Below are 24,278 nucleotides of genomic sequence, written 5' to 3' on the forward strand. Positions count from 1 at the left end.
CTCCTTTAGTACCTAGGGTGAGTTCTGTTTGTCTTAGAAGGTTGACTAGTTTTGCCTAACAAAATCATGCTCCCATCAGCTAGACAGCAATTTGTTGGACAGACTTCACTTTGGTAAGAAATATCATGACCAAGAGATCTTATTATACCCCTAGGTATAACTAGACTTTTTTTTTCCATTTTACACTTTAGCTAAAGTTGTCCAGGGTGCCCATAGACTGCTGGAGAGAGGCACCAGCTCCCCCGCGACCCACTATTGAATAAGCGGTAGAAAATGACTGACTGACTGACTTCAGCTAAAGGTTTCTGCAGTGTATAATTGCACTTTATGTAGTTTTCATGTTAATGTGCTCAGAAGCTTTAATCCATTGGTTTCCTTACGTTTCTACACGTTGTTTCCTAAATCTAAATTTATCGCTGAATTACATCCACAGTGTGTTATCAAGTTTTGCAAAGGCTTGGAAATCAACCATTCATTGTTTTATTTCAAATGAGTTAAACAAGGAGAACATCTAAAACATGCATGACACCAGCTCTTAGGATCTGGAGTTGGAGAGTTGGCTTAAACTTAGAAGCAACTCCCATTTGTGTATACCCCTTTACCTACAGGTGTACATTCATCTCACAAAATGAGATGATTCATTATATTGCGTTCATAAGAATGAGATGAAACAGGATTTAAATGTAAGCTTTGAAAACCCTGGATTTTCTTGATCCCATTAACTGGCAGATATCCTGGGTTTCAGGTTTGGTGCCACAAAATCTAATTACACCCTTAGCTATATCCAGCCAAATTTTCAGTTTTACAGATGAGCTGGCAGTTCCTCAAGTGTATACTTGCACTTAATGCAGCCTGCCTGTGAATGAGGCCATCAGCTAAAAGCCTATTGTTTCTATACTGATTTTCCCACATTAATCACTTTTATCCTCACACTGTTGTCATAGGCTGAGAAGCTTATGACAACAGTTAGTTTAAGGATCAATTGGCTATCAGCTTTCCTTTAAATTCTGAGAGCATCACTACTCATGACTTTTGTATCACAAAGAGCCCCCATCGCTGTTCTAGGAGTTGGCACCTGTCCGCAAGCACCCTCTGAAATAAGGGTGGACACATCAATGTCGGGTGTTGGAAACCAGCACGTATTTTCCCTTAACAGCAGATTGCTGTATGATTCTTAATGATGCTTACTCTAGAGCCTGAAATGTAAGCTGTAACAGCTGATAAACTGAGCCAAATTTCACCTGTTGTTGGCTTATTATCAAACAAGCTGCCCAGTTGGAAATTGTAGATCTCTGGCAGTTTTTTTCTTTTTCTTTAGTTCCAAATGGAGCGTGGAGATGTGAAAAAGCAGGAGTGTGCAGAATGACTTGGCTGCATGACCTTGATTTGGCTTTTAAGATAAATGTGCAAATGTCCTTTAAGAGGTTTAAGTCTATTAAAGAGGCTTCCAGCAATTCTGCTAAGACAGAAAACTACTTATCTACAAGAGTCTTCCCCTGCTCCAGTGGGAAAGTATTATTGGAGTACTCTGCCAGATTAGCACAGAAAGACAATTCTTTCCCACACAGTTTCAGTGTGCTTGTAATGGTTAATGTAGCCTTAAAGAACATTTTCAGTTTAAGAGAGAGTTTAGACCCAACAAAGATTTCAGTCATGATACATGAAACAGTTGGTCAGGCTCAGGCTTTCTTTACTTCCCACCAAGACACATGCACAGCAGTAAAACAGGTTACAAGCCTCCATTCACAAGATGGAGATGTTTCAGAAAAAACATTTAGGTATTTCCCAGGAATGTATGAATGGAAAATATGCTAATTTGAATCATTGGAAATCAATGAAGTTTAAAGGGGTTCCTGGGCCAAAAAATAGCGACAAATAAAATGAAGATGTCATAAATCACAAACTGCATTTTAAACAATCTGTTCACTGTATTATAAACAACTTAGGTTTAATCAGTTTAAGCTCTTCAGATTTCAAAATTGAAATAGTGAAACAGCCTTATTAAAAAGGCTGTGAAATTGTCCTTTAGTGCTCTAAGAAGCTACAAAGCAAACACCAGTTGTAAACCTTTTAGTAGCTACTGACCAGCATGTCATTGTCTTCCCACAATTCTGATGAATCATGTATCTTGTCAGTGACTCTTTAACTGTTATCACTGATGACTATTAAAAGTATGAACAACTTTGAGTAGCCCATATATTGTGTTTAGCAAACGTTTTTTTAAATTTTGAAGTGATTCAAATGTTTTTATTGGTTTTCACATATAAAATACAGGTTTTAGAAATCTCAAACTGTATTTTAAACTATCTCTGTTCAAGGTAGAATTCTCCAGTTGAGGTTTTATCAGTATATGTATTTAAGATCTTGAACTGCAACCCAAACGCATAAACAACTGTGAAATAGCACCTGTAGTTTAGTGCCAATTCGAAGCTGCAAATCAGACCTCAGCTGTGGTCCTGTTAGTGGCTAATGGTGCACAGTCATGATTTTCTCCCAGAGCTTACAAACAGTTTGAATAGTCTTTATTGAGGGATCATAATAATAGCATAGGCATACTTTATCTGGCAAAGTCATATCTTGACAGCAACTGCATAGGTCTTCAGTTTGACAGAAATGTCGAGCCATTTGAATATTGTGAGATCTCGTGCTATTAGGTCTTGTTACAAAACTAATATGCTTTGATACCAACATTTAATTATTACTGAAACATTTTCATGTTTTGACCTCATTCTTAATCCCAAACAGTAGACGGATTCCTCAATAACCTCCATTCCCTTTTTATTTTCACACACTTAAGGGGGGAGGATTTCGTCCTCCTATCCTTTAAGGGAAAAGTGTTCTGATTTAAATTTCCATGGAATAATTTATAATACCACCCCAACTCACATGACAAGGCTCATCTGTTTAACTGTGTCAGTGTTTTTGAGAAAGCCACCTAAGTATAAGCCTCTGGATTGTGTGAAGGCTATTCTTACAGAACACTACGCTGGATGGTTTACTTGTAATTCTTTCTGTGATCCCCCTAACGTTGTTTTATTGATAATTGAAATATTTTTGTCTCAGTAATATTACTTTTTTGACTGATTTGACAGCAGTGACCAACTATGCAGGTTGCAGTCGCAAACAAATCATTGTTTCTGTTTGATCTCTTTCAATCTTATATGCCATGTTGTGTGATTAATCAATGCTGACGTCCATCAGTTCTGTTTGACTTCTCACTATTCTTCCTTCTACCAAACAGCTGTGCCGCTATCAGGTCTCATTCTGATCTTTAAAGACCTTTTCAGGTACACTGTTCTTTTACTTTATGCTATGAAGGGAGAGCAGTTCAGTAGCTAGCCACCCATGCAAGGAGTCAAAGGTGACGCTAAGATCAGTAAGACTACTCAAAAGCTGAGATAGTGTTGCATAAGAGAAGAAGCTAAATTAATTAATTGTTACATCACCGCTTTGCTCACACAACTACCAATACAGGATAAGAGTGCCTTTTTTGAGGTTGCTGCTGTGAAGAATTCCCATTGCTGGGACACACATCTTGTTGGTGATGGGTTGAAGTAGTTCAGCTCTATCAAAAAATGATCTTCAGAATGTAGGTTCAGAAAAACAACTCACTGGTGTGTTATGCTTGAAGTGTGGAGTCAAAACGAAACTGTAATCAGATTTATATTTGTGCACTTACTCGACACTCGGTACACCTTAGCTACATCTTGCTAGGTCTCAGAACTGTGTTAAATGTTCATGGCAAAGATTCAACAAGTTGCCTGAAATATTCCTCTGAGATAAAGTGAGTACACCCTTCACAATCTGTGAATATTTTATCATATCCTTTCATCAGACAAGCTGAAGATATGACACTTTGATACAATCAACCAGGTGAGGAGTACAAAGACAAGTGTGTCTTGCCTACAGTCAGGCCTGGTGGTGGGAGTGTCATGGTTTGGGGTTGCATGAGTACTGCTGGTTGTGGGAAGGTACAGTTCATTGAGGGAACCATGGATTCCAACATGTACTGTGACATACTGAAGATGAGCATGATCCTCGGAAACTGGGCCGCAGGGCAGATTTCCAACATGATAACGACCCTAAACACACCTCTAAGACAACTACTGCATTACTAAAGAAACTGAGGGTAAAGGTGTTGGACTGGCCAAGTATGTTTCTAGACGTAAGCCCTATGGAGCATCTGTGGAGCATCCTCAATTGGAAGCCTGAGGAGCGCAAGGTCTCTTGCATCCACGAGCTTCATGATGTCGTCATGGAGGAGTGCAAGAGAATTCCAGTGGCAGCCTGCTCTAGTAAGCTCTAGTAAACTCCGTGCCCAAGAGCGTTGAGGCAGTGCTTGAAATTAATGGTGGCCACACAACAGATTGACACTTTGGGTACAGTGTTGTCATTTTCACTTAGGGATGTACTCACTTTTATTGCCAGTGATTTAGACACAAATGGACGCATTCCTGCACATCGCACTATATTTGCTCTATTAGACTGATATCTGTTGCCTGTGGATGCGACTGGAGTACAGTGGCCTCATTGTCATGATCAAGAAACCAGCGTGAAATCATTTCAGCGTTCATTCCTGGCGCATTATAAATCGATAGATATGGTCAGTAGCAATACTGAGGTAGGCTTTGGGTTTTAAACAATGTCTAATATTAGCCAAGAAAGTATCCACCACACCACTAAATGGTAAATGGACTTGATTTATATAGTGCTATTCCAGTGGCCACTCAAACCGCTTTACACTAGAGTCAAATACACCCAATCACACTCACAAATATTCACTCACACACTCACACATTCATAAACCTATACATAGATCAGTAGGCATTGTAAGGTTAACTTCCTTGCCCAGGGTCGCATTGACATTTGGCAGGAGGAAGCTTTAATCAAACTCACATCTTTCAGATTGCAAGACGACTACTCATCCCACAGAGCCACCACCAGCAGCCAGAATCATTGATACAAGGCAGGATGGATCCATGCTCTTATGTTGTTTACGCCAAATTCAAATCTTACCATCTGAATGTTACAGCTTAAACTAAGACTTATTGGACCAGGCAATTTTTCTTCAATTTGATACTGTCCAGTTAGAATAAGACCTGCATCCTCAGCTTTATGTACTTAACTCACAGGGGTGGCACCCAATGTGGTCCTCAATTGCTTCTGCTTTTTTGAGCTACTGTTGTTTATCATCTCAAACCAGTCAGCCCATTCACCTCTGAACTCTGACATTCACAGTCTTTGTTAATTGAAACATTATTTGTGAACCTGAGAGACAGTTAATGAAAACTGCAGTAAATTTTAAAACTTCCGCAAACTATCTTTAGCAATTAGATGACTGAATTTGCTAAATTGCTGCCATGTGATTGGCAATATGTGTTAACAAATGCTTAAACAAGTGTCCCAAATAAAGTGGCCGCTGAGTATATATGTATGTGGGTTTGCACAAAGACCACGCAGCCTCCGTTTTTTACAGGTATGATGGATTTCTTCCAGGTCCAAAACTTCAAAGACATTTTTCATGGATGCAAGATGCTCTACTGGGGCTTTGTTTACCAGAGGTAGATGAGTCATTTAATCACTGACAGAACTGTAGTGATCCATACGAAGGTGTCTGCTAGAATCATCTGCAACTTGTCTCTCTAGTCATTAAAGAAAAATCCAAAATATCTGCCAGAGTGTCACAATGCCGTGTTCCTTTCAAGTGATTAAGAGGTGGGCTTCAACATAAATCATCTACATTTGCCTTGCAATAGACCTGTAAAGCATCAGCATGGGGAAAATCTCTCACTTTATGCCTGTCATGTCTGTTACCATTGTGAGGAATAAAGAGATAGAGGGAATGCTTTTTTATGTACATTTTCTATAGATGGTTTTGAGCAATTGTAAAATAATTAAACTGGTTCGATATCGAAATTTTCTCCTTTTTTTGTTTTGGCATGAATATTAGGTAAAAGTTCAGCATTTTAAGAATGTGTCTTGCTGATTGGATGTTTTTCCAAAAAAAAAAATTTATTCTCAAATAAATGATATCTGAAATTGGCCATTAACCTGCATGCTGGTGCCAGACCATACAATATTAGACATGTCCATATTAAAATTTTTAAATTAGCTCAGATGTTTGGAAGTTAAGGAAATAATTATAAAAGAAATGAAAAATGGCAAAACACAGACAACATATATTAAAGTCTTTTGCTGTTGCCAGAAATTGTGTGCAACAAATGTGTCCTAAAACTGCTGCTGCTCTCTTTGGGTTGAACAATGGCTACTGCAGTTAAATTTTCCTAGTGGTTCAAACGGTACAGTGTGGTACATGTCTGTGTCACAACCTTGCATTTGGGTATAAAACCAACTCACTCAGGCACACGCCCCTTTTGTCCTCCACTGCCTCGGCAGCACCGGCTTTGGGCATCACTGAGTCAGCACCTTGAGCCAGTGGCTCGCACTGATGAGGCTTAGGCCCACTGGGCTCCATAAAGCCTCCCTTAACCTATGGTCATGAGGAGGGTGAAAAATCCTCCACGATCCATGGTGAAACTACCATCGTCGATCTGCCCACTCTCCATGTTTCAATGTCAAATTAAGCTAGCTGCCATTTTCCCTCGTCCCCCTGACCACACCCCTGCTTAACCCTCTCCTCGTATCCCCACATTTGGCTGTGCCCCTCAGTATCTCTTGGCACTGCTCACTTTAGTGGTAGTTTTCAAAATTTGTCTGGGGTCGAGGTTATGCTTTTACATCTGGTTTAGTTGCACTTTAAGTTTGCTAAAATCCATTAGTCTTTTCAAGTATGTCAAGATAATGTGTTTAGTCAGCAAAATGTGACACTTCATTTCTTTTATTCAGATCTGACTCAATTCTTCACCAAGCATGCAACATCTTGTGGCTGGTTGAGGCATGCTTTCTATTTATTGACTCTGAAAGTATTTTCATTTTGTCAGAAATGTTATTGCACCCTTGTCATTGTAGGAATCTCATCCTACTAGACTGAAAACTGTTGATGCCTGTGCTGCAAACCTGTTTTGTCTCCAGATGGAAAGATATGAAAAAAAGCTGAATGTAGTTCTGTCTGAACTTGACTCTGCTGTTGTTTCCTTTCTTTGTACCTATTTTTGTCCTTTCTCTTACTGTGCCACACACTCATACCACTTGCTAGAGCACTTATTGTTTCACTTGTCAGCATAGATTAGGTGGCCTCTCATTGGGTTTGATTTGTGGATTTACAGGTTTCAAAAATAGAAATAGGTTTGTGATCACGTCAAATATAGGAGAAAGAACTAGGCTGTACTGAAAGTGGCTGAAAATTAACTTTTGAAGGATAGAGTTAAAATTCAGACTTATGTTAGAACTCATAACAGTTGTATTACACTATGTATATGCAGGATTTACCTGTTTCTTCCGGGCTTCATAATGGAGGCGAACAAAATTAACAAAACTGTTTTATTAATTTTGATGAATGAAGTTATGCGATAGGCCTGAGGGGTTTGCCAAATCCTCCAAAAGCAATGTACTGAAATTTCAGCTTGGTAATTACAATATGCAAAATCATTTATCAAAAGTCTGTTTGGAGCCAAAAGCAAACAGAAGGGCGCTAAGAGAGATAGAGAGGCAAAGAGAAATGCTAAATGTCTCCATACTATAAACATTTAGTAATTTCCTTTCACTGAGAACTTTGGCAAAAAGAGCCTAAAATCATGCATCACACTGCAGCCTTTCACCATTTTCCCTGTTTTGCTCCCCGATTCTACTTGAACCTTTCCCCTCAGTTTAATGATAATACCAATAAATCACGTGAAGGATCCTGTTTTAAGGGACTTGCTATTAAACCTGATTACAGTCAAGAATATGCTCTACCATGTCCCACGTGTTCCTATTCTGGAAATTACAGCAGCTTGTAACATCAGTTCAGGTCAAGAGGACAAGGTATTTGCATCTACAACCATTTCAACTTAAAATTGTAAAGCTAGAGGATAATGTGGTAAGTCTGGGATAAAGGTGTGCTTTTCTACAGATCTACATATATTTCTAACCTTTTAAGACTTACCCAATGTCTTTGATGCAATACCTGTATCTCAACATCTAGACACTTTTCTAGTTGTTTCCCAAGTAATGCATTACCATCAATGGCCTGTCTAATTTTCTTTCCTTCAGTTTATATTTGCTTCATAATTAGATATAGTGTTGGTTTAGTTTTATCTTGATAGAATGCAATTAAAATCTTCTCACTGCTTTTCTATGACTGACACCAGACTAAAACCACACACATCTATGTATTTCAATGGGATTTTATGTGATAGAACAGCACAAAGTAGCATATAATTGTTTTGCACATCTTTAAAAAGCTTTTGCACGTAAATATCTGAAAAGTATGGTGCTCATTTGTGTTCAGATCGCAATTCATTTTGTACCATATTGTTTGCAGGAGACTAATTAATTTTTTTACCTTAAACTATTGGACATTTTTACTTACAAAGATATAGATTTTATGTGAAAAAGTGCATAACTTTGCATTTTTAGCTTTAGTTTAAAGGCATGTAAAGCATATGCACAGTAACGGTTGCATGTTGAGGGGCATGAAGAGCCTTAAGGGTTTGACACATGCAGGCAAGAGTCAAATACGCCCGTAAGATACATAGCACACTAGAAGTATGGACATATATTCACACTCTTTAAGAGATGGACTAACAGAGTAACACATCTGGTAAGAAGGGTGCCAACAGTCTAAACTTTACACAAACCTAACCTTGCTAATCAGTTTTTGGGCTTTTTTGCACTGATTTTAACTGAATAAAATTGAATCTGTCACACGGTTGGCTGAAATAAGGTGAGACACCTGATATGAGCTGGATATTGGAAGTCTGTCCTCAGACTAAACTTCTAAAATCATGCAAACATGATAAGTCCTTGGATTCATGAGAGCCCTGTCTCTAGTGATCTCAGGGCTTGGAATTCAGTTGATTTGCGGAACAAAAATAAAAAAGGCCGGGCAGGCTATTGGGGCTCAGCTGGAATTTAATCGGCCCTCGTGGAATCGAACAGGAAATCCAAATAGAAATGGTAATGGAGCCTGTCAGGTTTGGATCCTGGGAGCTGCACCGGTCAGGGAGAACCCTTCGGAGGGAGGCCTAATCACTTTCAGATGAACGGACTCCGCTCCAAGTGAAAGAGGAGAATGTATGTTAGCGAGCAAATATGTCCATCTGTGAAGTTTTTACAGATATAACTTTGACCAAAATGCTGAGATGAATTCAGCAGAATAATTGGAGAAATATGTTTTAAATTGAGATCAGATTTAAACATTTCGTCAACCACTGAACCCACTCTAATTGCTGAAAACAAGCATGGCCGTGTGAAAGTGCATGTTGAGTCATTCAGGTTGGAGGTGACTGAAAAAAAGTGTTTTCATGAACATTTCAATGGGCATGGGCTGACATGGTTTTCTTCAGTAAATACCACAGTTTTGCAGTATTAACACAAAGATTTAGAGCAGCACTGCATAATATGATGTTATTACCCTTATTTAAAATATAAAAGCATCACTTGCTACATGTCTTATTAGTTTTCAAATGCTGAGTATTTTACCTTTTTAATATTCCCGTCTTTATAATATAATGCAAATTTCACAAGATGAAATTTGTTGGTTAATTAGTTGGTTAACCAGCAGTTGGCTGCCGAACAGACATGCCGGTAAATTGCTTGCTTGCTAAATGTAGCTGTAAAACGGCTTCACATGAATACAATTGATGGGTGGTGCTCCTGTAGTTCTTATACCATAACTGTCTGTGTTTTTCACACCCAGAAACACCGTCAAACACAGTTTTTCTTTGTTTTTAAGAAAGGGAAAAGTATTGTAGCTTCCTTTCAGCCAGCTGATCAGCAGTGCACGCCATTACATATTGATTACATGAGGGAGGTAAGCGCTGCATTGCTCTGTGCTCCATACTCAATACTGAGTAAATTCTGGTAATGGAATTTGAAACCCTTACATTTTATAACCTTTGCATGGTGTGTGTACCTGTAACCAGCCCATGGCTAAATCTGATGTCAGTTTCTGTACATATGCAAAAAAAGAAGCTCGTAACTTTGTGATCTTTCCACTCCTCAACCTGTAATTAGACAACAAATGTCACCAAACTACCACTGTGACATGGTCTATCAAAAACAACACATTGCTCCTTTTACACTGCATCTAGGAGCCTCAACTGCTTTGATAATTTTAATGGATTGTACCGGTCTTATCTAGTCATTTAGGTACACTAGCTCTACTCTACATGTTGGAATGTGTTTTTCTTACTTTACTCTTTCAATTTAGAGAGAGCTGTGGATCCCCTTCCCCTTGTGACCACCGCTCCCCCCCCCCCCCCTCCCTGCTCCCTTCTTATCTATACTTAGGACCAATCCCCAAACTCGCATATACAGCATGCTTATGCAGACACTCATCACAGTTGACCTTGTATAGAGATTGCACCACTATTAAAACTCCCAAATGCCTCTTAATCCTGTTCCACCACGAAAAAAGGGTAAATAGAAAGCTCTTCGTGCAGTACTCTTGTTACTGACATTATACATACTTGTGTCTGTTCGATGCTTCAAGATAGATGGAGTTACTTTTAATCTGTAGTTGTTGATCTTGGCATATGCTCATAGGTTTCCGGAATGTAATTTGATGTCTAACTTTGGCTTTCCTGGAACTGGTTTTTCCGGATTAGTTCCTGTGTAGTGAAGGCTGGAACTTGTTTGACTGGGTTGGGGAACCACAGCAGGTGGATAAATGTTTGTCTCTACTCTTGATTCTGCAATTTGTATTTTCTTCTTTCATTGAACTAAAGAAATTTCTACAAAAAAGAAGTATCTACAAAAGGTCTGGTTACAGATTTTCTTTCAGAAAATGAAATATTAAGAGCCAAAGCCAGAGGGGCAGTCATTGACCCTGCAGTGTCTGTCTGATATGTGTTCCTCTATTTAAATATTTTTTCTCTTGAGAATGGGTGGCTGGAGCTTTTTAAAGCCCACTTAATGTTAACAGGGCAATTTCAACTTAATTACATAAGTATTGTTTTAAAGCCTGAAAAAAATTAGCAAATCTGGGTTGTTATTTGTAGGCTTCAAGGACATGAACTTTAAAATGTCAAAGTAGAATATAATATCCTTTATGTTTAATAGACATTATTAAAAGAAGGGGTTATGGCCAATTCCTTAAGCTCCATGAGAACTTTGCCTTATTTCGAACATTGTTAAGAAAACAAAAAACATGTCATCACCAGCATGGGTGCTTGTGTGTGTGTGTGTAGGCCTCTGGCTTTTCATTGAGAAAGTGCTGTTTGTTAAGTACAATAACAAAGAGAGTCAAGACGTTACAACATGTTAAGATTTTACGCATTTATTTAAACTTTGAGGTCAGTTCAACATTAAATCTTTGATTTCCTGAATCCCACAACCACCAAGTGTAGATATTTTATGTAGGGATGTCTCAGTTCATTTCCAAGTATTGGAATAGGGTGCAGATAGATAAATTTTGAAAAATAAATAATGTATCTGTTTTGATTTGCACTTTATTTGATGGTAAATGGTATGCCAAAACCTATTTATACCCTTCTCAGTAATCCATTAGATTCAAGTTTGCCTCTGGCTGGGCCACTCCAAAGCTGTAATATTACTTCCAGTCAGAAGAAACAACGTTAAAACTAAAAGGTCACTTTAAATCTAAACCCACCATGATACGAATTCTGGACATAAGTTAGTACATAAAAATAATGGTTTTGAAATTATTGACTTTTTATTCATTTTCAAATGTTAGGAATTTTTTTTCCAAATGTGTACTATTTTAATTTGTATTAAGACTACAATTAAGGGAAGTCATTAATAATTATGTCACTGTCAACTTTTTTCTTTTTGTTTTGTCTCATTTTACTGTTTGTGTTTCTCTTCACAATTTATTTTCTTTGTAAATTCCCTATTCCCCTCCACTGCTCTCAGTAAACACAGAAACCATGAACTGTAGGAAACTGTCAGTACAAGAATAGAAATGATCTCTTGCCTTCCATCATCGGCCAGCTTTGCCTTGAAGATGATAAGACTGCTAATAATAAGAGCCTCATAGCTGCTTGTGCTCACTCTTGACAGAGGAAGTAATTAAGTTTCAGCAGTTTATCAGTGGTCAGCCATAGATTTGCTGTCTTTGGGGAGATAAAGAGGAGCTGTGGTGATGTATGCCCTTTCTCTCAAGAGTCCACCCAACGTTATTTTTCATCTAATCTCCCCCTGACTTTCACTTGTTCTTCTTTCACTCTGCATAGGGGAAGCCCAAAGCGGGTCGAGGCTGAGAGCCATCGCGTCAATCACCCTCATCCGCGCCCCTTCCCCCACTCTCCTCAGATGTCCAATTAGACTAATTTTAGCTTGTTGTAAAGTTGGCACAGAGTTTCTAAGCATGCCAGTGTGTGGATCTGTTTGGACTGACTGTGAGCGTAGAAAGCATGTTCCGTCTCTGTTTCCTTTTGGCACAGATGTTCCCATGTGGCTTCTATTTACGGTGATCTAGATTACCATCGGAATGGGTATTTGTAAGGGGGCACACAGCATAGATGCAGTTTTTAGAATGCCTTTCTTTTTCAACTGTCAGAAAATAGTTGACTTAGCATCTTAGCCACATAACTAAAAATCATAAAATTGCACAGAGGTACATGTAAACACTGCTGCTTGTACAGCTTATTAACACCCCGGAAATTTGGCATAACAGGGTTGCTATGCAAAACTCAACATGCTGTGTAGAAATATACCTTGGAAACTTTTTTAGTCCCTCACAAATTCTGCATCTAATCTAGCCACAGGCAAATAGCCATTTAAGAAATGTTAAATATGTCTTGAGGCTGGTAACTCTAGAGGAGCTGCAGAGATCTTTAGCTTAGGTTTACTCTCCATAAATAAGCTTTTTGATGGAATAATTGCAATAAATTTTCACAACAGAATGACATAAAAAGTACCAGTAGTAATTTTTAAGATTATATTTGTGTTATTAGATTGAAAACTATGTTAGTTTTCACATAATTTTCCACAAATATCAACCTTCAGAAAAAAATCCATCCATCCTATTAAATCTTATGTTTTCTTTATTGTAAAACCTAAAAATAGAAATACAATTGTCGTTCTATAAAATGACAAAACATTTCTTATAGTAGATACAGTTTCTATCAAAATGTATAAGCTGTCTTTGTTCCAAAGGTCATGTAATATTTACAGTTCTGAACGCGTCTTATTTAGCTGGACTGAGGGTAAAAATGACTTTTTGTGTTATAAAGGTTGCAGAACACTGGGTTAGAGGCTGCAAAACACTCAAGAGACAGGGACAAAAAACAAAAACAAAAAAAACACAGCCCTAAACATATAACCAGATTCATGTGTTAAAATGGCCTAGTCAAATCCAATAGAGAATCTGTGGCAAGGCTTGAAAAATTCATCTGACTCTTAAACTATTTCACAAAGAAGTATGAGATGTGCAAATATTGTACAACTACTATGACATACTGGCATAGTAGCAGCAATGCCAGCGAAAGGTGGTTCAATGACCGCTTAATTCAGATTTCGAAGTAAGGTTCTGTAAAGTTATTAGTTTATTATTATTAGTTATTAGCTGTAGTCAAAATATGTCATTTTACCTTGAACTTTTAAAAAGGAAGCAAATTCCTGGAATTGTGAATGCTATCAAGCTAGTGTACGAAGTTTCAATCTGCCTTATCCCCATATTTATTGGATCAGCTGGTCATGAGTTGGGATCATTTTCAAATAAGACTTGGAAAAGTGTAGCCTGTTAACTCAGGGTCACACATCACATTTGTTGGAGTTTTATTTGTTTAAAAAAACTGTAAAAAGCCACCATTTTTCTTTTACTTCACAATTATGGACTTTTTTTGTTCAATTAAATGCACTGAAGTTTCACCCAAAATGGGAAACAGGTTTTGAGGGGTATGAATACTTTTGCAAGGCACTGTATGAAGACCTGAAAATAAAAGCAGAATATAGTTTAACAACAGGACCCCGAGGTACAAACTGGAGAGGCGGGCTGAAAGATGGAATCTTTTATTCTTTGAATGTTACATAAACCTGTTACGTCTTTTTTTTTATTCTTACTGTGCAGCAATTGGCCTGCAGCTACAGTTGGCCCCCACTTAAGGTCCTGACCTGTTTTGAAGCATGTAAACACTGATGCATTTGTTAGTCTGGCTGGGTTTTAATATACGCTACAGAGGGTGCCTCAGAATGAATATGTTATAAAATGCAGAGACTGGAAGCAACATGGTGTTTACAAAAGCAGGTATGACGAATTAGCAGTGTACAGAGAATGTACAACTAAAGTGTTTTACTATGGGAGAATCTGCATAAAACTAACTGGAAGAATGTATTAAATTAAATCATTTATATTTTTTTTCTTTTACAAAAAGTGTCTCTTTTTTCCTGCAGCCAAAATGTGGGTTAAATTATGATCTTGTCTAGATAAAGGATTAAAGCAGATAAAAACACTGTGTGATAATAAAACGAAGTTTTTACTTCTAATGGCCACTAAGAAGGTGATTACATAATGCTGTGTGTATGTGTGTTTTATATTTTAACAGACAGTGAGATGGTCCCTCTGGACTTGCGTCCTCGTTCCTTCACTGCCCCCCAACAGGCTTCAGTTCGCCGGAACAGTCATGACCCTCGACTCACCATTAGTCTGTGTGACCTGAGCCTTCAGCAGCAAGAGATGCAGCTAGAGGAAGATGAGGGGGAAGACGAGGGACGACTCCAGCCTTTAAGCACCACCTCTTGCCATGTTCCTCAGAACTCTCAGAACTCGCAGCAGTGCTCACTGCTGCCAGGCCACTTGGACACTGATCTGCAGTTTCACACTGTTCATGGCCTCCAAATTACCGAGCTCGATAAGTACACAGTGGCTCGGCCAGATCACCGCAGCGATGAGAGGACCCTGGTGTTCACCAGCCGCCCAATATACTGTTCAGAGTATGTATTTGTGAAAGTGAAGGCAGGAGCCACCCGTGCGGGGTCTCTTTCTTATGGCGTGACATCCTGCGACCCGGCCACCCTGAGGCCCAGTGATCTCCCATCAAACCCTGAGTCCCTGGTAGACCGCATGGAATTCTGGGCCGTGCGTAGGGTGGCTGTCCAACTCCACAGTGGGGATATTTTGAGCTTTGTGGTGAATTCAGAGGGGGAGCTTATGATGAGCCATAATGGGAACAGTGCAGGAATGCAGCTATGTGTCGATAACTCCAGGCCTCTGTGGATGTTCTATGGTCTGCATGGCTCCATCACACAACTCAGGATTTTAGGTAAGCTCATCTTCCCTTGTTTTGATCCTCATCATTTAGTTAGTTAGTTATGTTAGGTATAATATGCCACTGTATTCTTTCCCTCTTGTTTTACACTACATTATAAAACAACATGGACAGAAATACCAGACTCTAAAAATGCAAATGACTGAAAAAAACAAGCACTGTAAAACCAAGATTTAAGAACAAACCTGCTTGCAGAGGGGTAAAAAAGGTATAATTGGATTTCAGTCAAAAAGGTTTGAATTTAATGGTAAGTTGTAGTTTTATCAACAGGCTGGCTTTTAATTCCCATGCTGTCTTCCAAAGATCTACAAAGGATGTCATGTACTGCTTTCCATTCAGAAGTTAATACAGTCTCTGACTGTTAAATTACCTTTTGGAGGCCTAATTCCCACTCTTTTAAATAAGAAAAAAACTTTTCTTCTTTTTTGCTATCTGGGGTGCACTCTTGACTTTTTATCAATTCAAAAATCACCAAGTAATTTGAATGTAGTTATAGTAATTTGAATATGACAGTTCACTTTGAACTTTCAGTTAAACAGATTTTGCGCCCATGTCTCACATATTGATATAGGCTTTACCTGAAGGCACGTTGAATTTCATGTACTGAGTTTCTGCTCCTGGATGAGGTATCAAAAACTGAAAACAGAGGCTGTTTCTTTTTTCTCTCCAGAGATTGTCGAACAAAGTTACTCGTCCAAATTATTGTAGCTATTTTAAATGTGGTCAAACCATCCACAATTATCAGGGTCTCAGGTAAAGATGTTTAAAAGCATCAGGACTAATGAAAGTAGCATATAGTCGCAAGGAAAATTAGAAAATATAACATTTAGTTTAAGTACATTTATTTCCTACTTAAAAGGAAATAATTATTAAAATGATGATTAATAAAACAAATAAATAATTATTAAAAACCACAACTGTTGACATCCCCTAGAATCCATGGCTGCTTATTTTTGCTGGGTCATAGGCAGGCTGGTGCCTATTCCCAGTGGTCATTGGGTGAAAAGCAGGGTACACCGTGGACAATTCGCCAGTCCATCACAGAACGACACTAAGATACAAAGTACAAACAACCATGCAGGCACACAACTATACCTAAACAGACCAATTAACCTAACAGCCATATTGTGGGACTTTAGGAGGATGCTAGAGTTCCAGGTGAGAACCCATACATTCACGGGGGAGAACATGAAACTATATGAAGAAATACCCCAGACCAGGATTCGGACCCAGAATCTATTTGCTGAAATGCAGCAGTGCCATCAACTCCTCCACAGTACAGGCCCAACCCCTAACAACTTCTGAAAAATTTTTGTAACAAGTATTTTTGTCATTTTTATTTTCCTTTTTTTAAGTTGATCAGAGTATTTAGAGACCATTAATTTGTGATCTGTGCCTTTTTGTCTCCCCATGGTATAAACTAATGTGACATTTAGGCCAGTTTTACTTGGCCATTCCTAAAAAAGGAAGGACAAGAGCACATACTGTTAAAATGAGGGAAAGGTGTAATTCCCTTCATTCAGGAGAAGGCTGCATTGAAAATAGCTGCTTGCCTAAACCTGCTAATATGTACAATCAGATGACTAAACAACAGGACAAATGAAATGACAAATAAAGTTGAACAAGGCCCAAGTTTATTTTGCCACCTTACCATCTTGCCACAGGGAGAAGGAAGGTAAGAATTGTTGCAAAAAATTCTGAAAATACAGCAAACTGTTGGATAAAAAGCTCATTTTTGTTTCTGAAATTGTGCCACTGGAATAAAATATATTAAAACCAAACATCTTTAGCAGAACTGTCAGTAATTGTGAAGGTTGCTTGACATTTCTGACAATAAATATTTTGTTGTGATGAATCCAATTTAGGACTGCACATTTGGTAGCACTGTTGCCTTGCAGTAAAAAGGTCCTGGGTTTGACTCCCAGCCTCAGGTCTTTTTGCATTGAGTTTGCAGATTAATTAAAAAATTAGGCCTCATATGTAATCTTTAGGACATTTGAAATTCAGCAAACATCTGATTTTAAGTGTGTCCGGTTAAGGTTTTAAATATTCAGTATCCCTTTCTTGCTTAATAAAAACACTTAATAAAATGTGTTTTTTTATGGTGGAATGTTGAAATTTCTTAACTTACTGTATTTTGATACAACCATAAATACTGGAGAGTGCAAATTTATATAAAATATGTCTTCAGTTTTTACTACATTGTGGAAACTACAGCATATTAACCTTAAATGTAATGTATCAGTGCCAGGTCTTCACTCTATGTTCCCGAATCATGAAACTACTCAATGTTAAAATTGAATTCTGATTTTCAGTGTGGTAAAGGGACTGTGGAGCAAAATTGGGGCCATAAAGTTTGTTCAAATGAAAAAAATTTGAACCTGAAAAATAAAAGTTTGTTCAAAGGAAAAACATTTGAACCTGAAAAATTATTTTCAACCTCTCCCCAAAAAATGTGAAAACTGGAAAAAACGTTTTGCAACTGAAAAAAAAAAAACTGCTGTGAAACTGGAAAAAATAAGTTCAAAACTACTTTTCAGATTCAGGTTTTTTTTTTTCGAACTTGCATTTTTTTTTTTTCGGCTTCAAACTTTTGGCGCTGTTTTGGCGTGGGGGGCGGGGCCTCAGATCACGGGGGTGCAGAATCATGACTGACAGCTCAACACAGCTGCTGAAGAACATATTCCCAGCTGTTGCATTCAGGGTCCGTGGGAACTGGGATCATCTGTAATACATCATCAATATTCTATATTTATGTGATCGGTTTTGAATGATAACATGCTTCACCGATAGAGGCAGCTTATGTGAATACACGACGCGCATCTCAGAGGAGAAAATATGATCTTGACAGATTTGCACAGCATTTTAAGTTCGTGTTGGAGATTTCCCATGCTTTCAATATAAAGCAAACGAATCGCTAAACGGCGGGAATGAAACCAGATGCAAAACGAGCCGGTATTTTCCGAATATTCCTGCATAATTAAGCCTGGACTTTTTTTCTGATCTCCGCTCTTCATTGACAGCTCAGCTGGCCGCCCTGCAGCGCATGTTCATGTGTTACAGATCAGCTGTTCGCCAGTGTGCAGCAGAGCTGATCTGCCTGACTGGAGCAGAGGGGAGGTTTGTTACTACTACTACTGCACCCTGTTGGCGGTCAGACCTCTCGGGAGTCTCTCCAGTCCCTGGTTCCCAGAGGCGATCAGACTCTATCTAACACTGACTCTTAAAGGAACGACTCTCAAACAGTTTCTAACTTTCAGCTCCTTTAATCTAAATTAGGCAGAGGAATAATTACAGAGAACAGCGCCAAGGATCCCGTCTCGGACCGTCAAAGAGCCCCGAAAGAAGGTCACATGTAGTTTTATATCTGGCACTCCAATGCAATGGATGTTCCCTCCCTCAGTGTTTATCAGTAGACTATGTGTCACCATTGTGGTGTCTATCTGGTAGGTTGTGTAGTAGCTGGTGTCCATCCTTCATCTAAGTGTGCTGCTGCATTCTAATCAAACCAGTTACAGCCTGCTCCACCATCAAACCCAGTGCCCCAGCCACAGGTCATTCATGACAAACCTTGGGCCATTTATCTTTGTAATGTGTGTCGATGAGCATTCTTTTCTAACATAAAGGAAACATTAGAATTTATGCTTAATATCATTATGGTATAAGTGGGAAAAACAGCTATGAGTCATATAAATAAAGGTTATCCCTAACAGGTTGATATGGCAATGTTTAGGGCACAATGGTCCAGAAAAATATCAGCGCCCCAGAAACTGTCGCCTCTTGCGTACTTGATGTCATGCTCGCCCTGCGTCTGTGCAGGGCGGTGGGCTGGTGGTGTAGTGAACTACCGTCCCACTAAGCCAGCGGTCCACTGGAGATTTCCCCGGTTGACCCGCATGCCACGGTCTCTGAATGCAACAGCTGGGAATATGTTCTTTAGCCACCGTGTTGAGCTGTCAATCATGATTCCGCACCCCCGTGATCTGAGGCCCCGCCCCCCACGCCAAAACAGGGCCAAAAGTTTGAAGCCAAAAAAAGAAATCTGCAAGTTTGAACAAAAAACCTGAATCTGAAAAGTAGTTTTAAACTTGTTTTTTCCAGTTTCACATCTGTTTTTTTTTTTTAGTTGCAAAACTTTTTTTCCAGTTTTCACATTTTTTGGGGAGAGGTTCAAAATAATTTTTCAGGTTCAAATGTTTTTCTTTTGAATAAACTTATTTTTCAGGTAAAATTTTTTTTTAGTGTGAACAAACTTTATGGCCCCAATTTAGCTCCATAAGGGACAGTTGACTGCTTTTTTGGACCCATTAAGGTCAGCCACATTTTAAAATCTATAAATGTATAACTTTTGGACGTACACTAACTGCAAGTTAAACATAATTTGTGTATTTTGTTACCCTTATTCTATAACAAAAAAGACTCAAAAAAAAAAAGTCTAGAAAAAAGCTCTTTAGTTGCTTCATAGAGTTGTAAGAAGCAGAGGTCCAGTTCAACCTAGATTTAATAAGTCAAACCACTATTTTATTTGTGTGCATTAACTCAAAACAAAGTCTCAAAACAATTTTTCTTTCCATATTGAGTTTTCTTTATTACATGTTTATCCAGACATTGGGAATTGTAAAAGCAAATTCGAAATTTCCAGACTGTGTTGGAACCTAGAGAATGCTGCCAGAACAAATTTCGGCTTTTTCAATTTGTTTGTTGTCACTGCAGATTTAAAAAATAATCTTAATTCATTGAAACTCCATATTGCCCTATCCTACTGTTGCTTGCTTGGTCTGTAAACTGGGATTTTATGCATCTGAGCAGAACAGGTGTCTCTTCACAGGGAACCAATAATTGAAGATTACCTGTACTGAAAGTTAAAATATAATTAAAATGCATCAGTTCTCCTAATTTCCTTCTACAAACCACTCCTGGATGCTCTCCTCAGCTCTCCACTATCCCATGTAGTCAGCCAGACCGAGAACTCAGGAAGTTATTTCTGTCTTGCGTGGGCTCCCAGCAGCCAGCATTATGTATCAGGAGGGAGCCTGTGATAGCTTCTTATGATGCCCTCCTGATGCATTATTAAAATGTAATTGCATAGAGATTTGCTGTGCTGGGTTTTTCACCCACAACCAGTCCTACTAACACTAGTTTCACCCCTGTACTCCATCTTCTTTCCTTTTGCGTTTTACTTTGCAACCCACCCCTCTGGGGTACATTCCTCAAGTTGTTGCCCACTCCAGCTGTGTGTGGGCGGTGATGCATTTGTGACGGGATGTCTAAACACACCCACACCCGGAGTTGCATGCTATAAGTTGCCATGGAGACATCTAGCCACTGAAGCAAGTGACAGTTTGTCATGGCTGGGTGTTGTCAAGCCTGTGAGGTGGAACAGATGGAGTCTGCTGTTGTCACATGGTCACTTTGTCTGTTTTATCTTAGAAAATAAAATTACCATTTCATGTTAGACATTTAAAGTCGGTAATGGCCTAATGTATCATGTATCTCCATTATTATGGGTATGCATCACTTGAAGCTGCTATGATATACAGGGGTTGGACAATGAAACTGAAACACCTGGTTTTAGACCACAATGATTTATTAGTATGGTGTAGGGCCTCCTTTTGCGGCCAATACAGCGTCAATTCGTTTTGACGCACATATACAAGTCCTGCACAGTGGTCAGAGGGATTTTAAGCCATTCTTGCAGGATAGTGGCCAGGTCACTACGTGATACTGGTGGAGGAAAACGTTTCCTGACTCGCTCCTCCAAAACACCCCAAAGTGGCTCAATAATATTTAGATCTGGTGACTGTGCAGGCCATGGGAGATGTTCAACTTCACTTTCATGTTCATCAAACCAATCTTTCACCAGTCTTGCTTTGAGTATTGGTGCATTGTCATCCTGATACACGGCAACGCCTTCAGGATACAATGTTTGAACCATTGGATGCACATGGTCCTCAAGAATGGTTCGGTAGTCCTTGGCAGTGACGCGCCCATGTAGCACAAGTACTGGGCCAAGGGAATGCCATGATATGTGTTGGAATTATGAATCTGAGAATATTATTTAATATTTAATATTCATATTTTAAGATTTTATCAAATAATATTTCGGTCTGCTAAGGGTTGTCCTGTGAATACCAGCCCAGTAAGGCGATGGTATTAGGACAAAATAGAAAGGTGTGAGACGAGCTGTGACATTATTGAACAGCATAAACTCTGCACATATATTGAATGAATTCACACAATTTCTTAAAATACAAGAATTTGTTAACAAAAATAAGTCAACTCAAGTCAAACATATTTCAATCAACAAACTCTTTACTATGCTAAAACAATCCAACTAAACTACCAAGCAGAATTAAAGAACAAGGAAGACTAATGGACTATGTACAATATAAACAAGTTGATTAAAGATGGTTGAAAACCATGAACAAAAGAGTGATGCAACATTACCATGCAATGTTTATGTCTGAGAACCAAGGATTATCTTGAAGAATCTGGAAATGAAGTTAAGTTAGTCTTGGAACCAACTTAGGCAATAATCAGCAAACGTTTAGACAACCAATCACAATGCAAGATCAGATAAAATATTATTTTAATAAAATAATGTTTTGAATAATGATCTGCTGAATAAAACCAACCTTCTGGATGACCATTTCTCAACGGTGTCTAATTAGCTGCCTTTATTTATTGAAATAATATTTGAAGAAATATTATTAAGAGAGTATTTTGGAAAAGAGACAAATCTTTTTGGAGAAATGGGGCTTAAGGGTGTTTACTTAGTTATCAAATCTAGTAAATGATGTTCAGGGACTATTATTCACTAGCTTGAAATCTAAAAACCTTTCTGTTAAATACTCTTTAGTAGCAAGCATGTGTTCTTACCGGTTAGCATTTGAGCTAACAAAAGAAGCTAATAGCTTAGCACCAGAATCAACACATACCTTTAAAATACCGTTAATAAAAGGGTTAAAATGCATAAGCGCCAACGGCGCGTTATGATCAATCTTCTGTTTAAAATCACCCTTCAAGTAAAGTATGTATTAACTTTAAAAACACACAAAGAACACAACCTGAACATGTGTGCTGCAGATAGCCTGCTAGCACCAAGATAGCTGAGTTCAACACAAACAAAACTTCATAAAATGAAAAACGTTTAGATCATTTCATTCTAAATCTGTCTCTGCCCAAAACACCTAACCTCATGAACCGTGGTGAGGAATGTTGTCCAAAAGACGATGAAGTTTGAAGAAGGTATCCACAGTGAACAAAGGGTTAGCTTCCCGCTAACCTCCAGCTGTGGATGAAGAACGGCTCGTTGTCCGCCAATGCCACTGCACGGTGATGGGGTCTCTGTTGTCTTCCTTCCAGACTGGGAGACCGCTCCGCTCGGCTTCATAGAGACCGCGCGTCTCTGTAGGGAACTTGTCTGGGACAATTTGCTTCACAGGCCTCAGAGGAAAAAGTAAGCAACTCTTACACCTTAATTTCCCCGTTCATGAATGAAAATACCGGATACACAGACAGTATTTCATTCGTACTTATCTTTGCATATGATCAATGTATAACACTCTTGGATCCAGTTTGAAGAGTTTATGTCTTTTTGCCAGCAAAGAGACATCAGCCCGCTGGGCCTCTCCTGACCGGTCCCTCTCGAAGGCCGTGTGGAAAGAGGTTGGCTTGTTGGAGAGGGGGTGCTCTTATTCAGACAGTGGCATCATGGGAAGTATGCTGCTACCCCCCTTTCCTCAGTTGCTGGAAGTCAGTTAAATGCAATTTATTTTGAAAGTTCCGTACCAGAGTTTAATGTTGAAATCCATGGCTGTGGGTCCCAACATATGGCAGCCCAAACCATCACTGATCCATCCCCATGCTTCACTCTGGGCATGCAACAGTCTGGGTGGTACGCTTCTTTGGGGCTTCTCCACACCGTAACTCTCCCAGATGTGGGGTAAACAGTAAAGGTGGACTCATCAGAGAACAATACATGTTTCACATTGTCCACAGCCCAAGATTTGCGCTCCTTGCACCATTGAAACCGACGTTTGGCATTGGCATGAGTGACCAAAGGTTTGGCTGTAGCAGCCCGGCCGTGTATATTGACCCTGTGGAGCTCCCGATGGACAGTTCTGGTGGAAACAGGAGAGTTGAGGTGCACATTTAATTCTGCCGTGATTTGGGCAGCCGTGGTTTTATGTTTTTTGGATACAATCCGGGTTAGCACCTGAACATCCCTTTCAGACAGCTTCTTCTTGCGTCCACAGTTAATCCTGTTGGATGTGGTTCGTCCTTCTTGGTGGTATGCTGACATTACCCTGGATGCCGTGGCTCTTGATACATCACAAAGACTTGCTGTCTTGGTCACAGATGTGCCAGCAAGATGTGCACCAACAATTTGTCCTCTTTTGAACTCTGGTATGTCACCCATAATGTTGTGTGCATTTCAATATTTTTAAGCAAAACTGTGCTCTTACCCTGTTAATTGAACCTTCACACTCTGCTCTTACTGGTTCAATGTGCAATCAATGAAGACTGGCTACCAGGGTGGTCCAATTTAGCCATGAAACGTCCCACACTAAAATGACAGGTGTTTCAGTTTCATTGTCCAACCCCTGTATATCTATACATCACAATGCAATTGTTAGCATTGCTGACAGATAACACTGCTTATCTTGACACAGCGTTTTGTTCTACTGAGAAAAGCAGCATTTTGACATTCATGCGAATGTTTCTTAGACACATGCCACCAAACTGAACATGCACCCACAGAGCAGCAGCAGTCCCAGGACGCTTGTCTCTGAAGGATAAAAATGGTGTTCCTGAAAAGGGTTCCAGAAAGGTTCTTTGGAGAAAACTGAAGAACCTGTCAGAGTCCAAGGTCTTCATCTTGGACTCTGGTGCTAGCATACATTGAAGATGTTAAGTCGTAAAGCTTCCAATGACACAGAGGAG

The 24,278-nt window shown here is 39.1% G+C and overlaps 1 protein-coding gene across 1 annotated transcript in view; it reads left to right on the forward strand.

Annotated features, from left to right (window-relative positions):
• The window catches only part of LOC124858658 (E3 ubiquitin-protein ligase NEURL1-like), a 48,884-nt gene that overhangs the window by 16,046 nt on the left and 8,560 nt on the right, over positions 1 to 24,278 (forward strand). The window contains exon 4 of the mRNA XM_047350779.1: positions 14,610 to 15,326. Coding sequence (XP_047206735.1) covers positions 14,610 to 15,326 — 717 coding nt within the window. The remainder of the gene's footprint in view (positions 1 to 14,609; positions 15,327 to 24,278) is intronic.

The sequence above is a fragment of the Girardinichthys multiradiatus genome, chromosome 22 (assembly GCF_021462225.1).
Source record: "Girardinichthys multiradiatus isolate DD_20200921_A chromosome 22, DD_fGirMul_XY1, whole genome shotgun sequence".
In the NCBI taxonomy this organism is placed as follows: Eukaryota; Metazoa; Chordata; class Actinopteri; order Cyprinodontiformes; family Goodeidae; genus Girardinichthys; species Girardinichthys multiradiatus.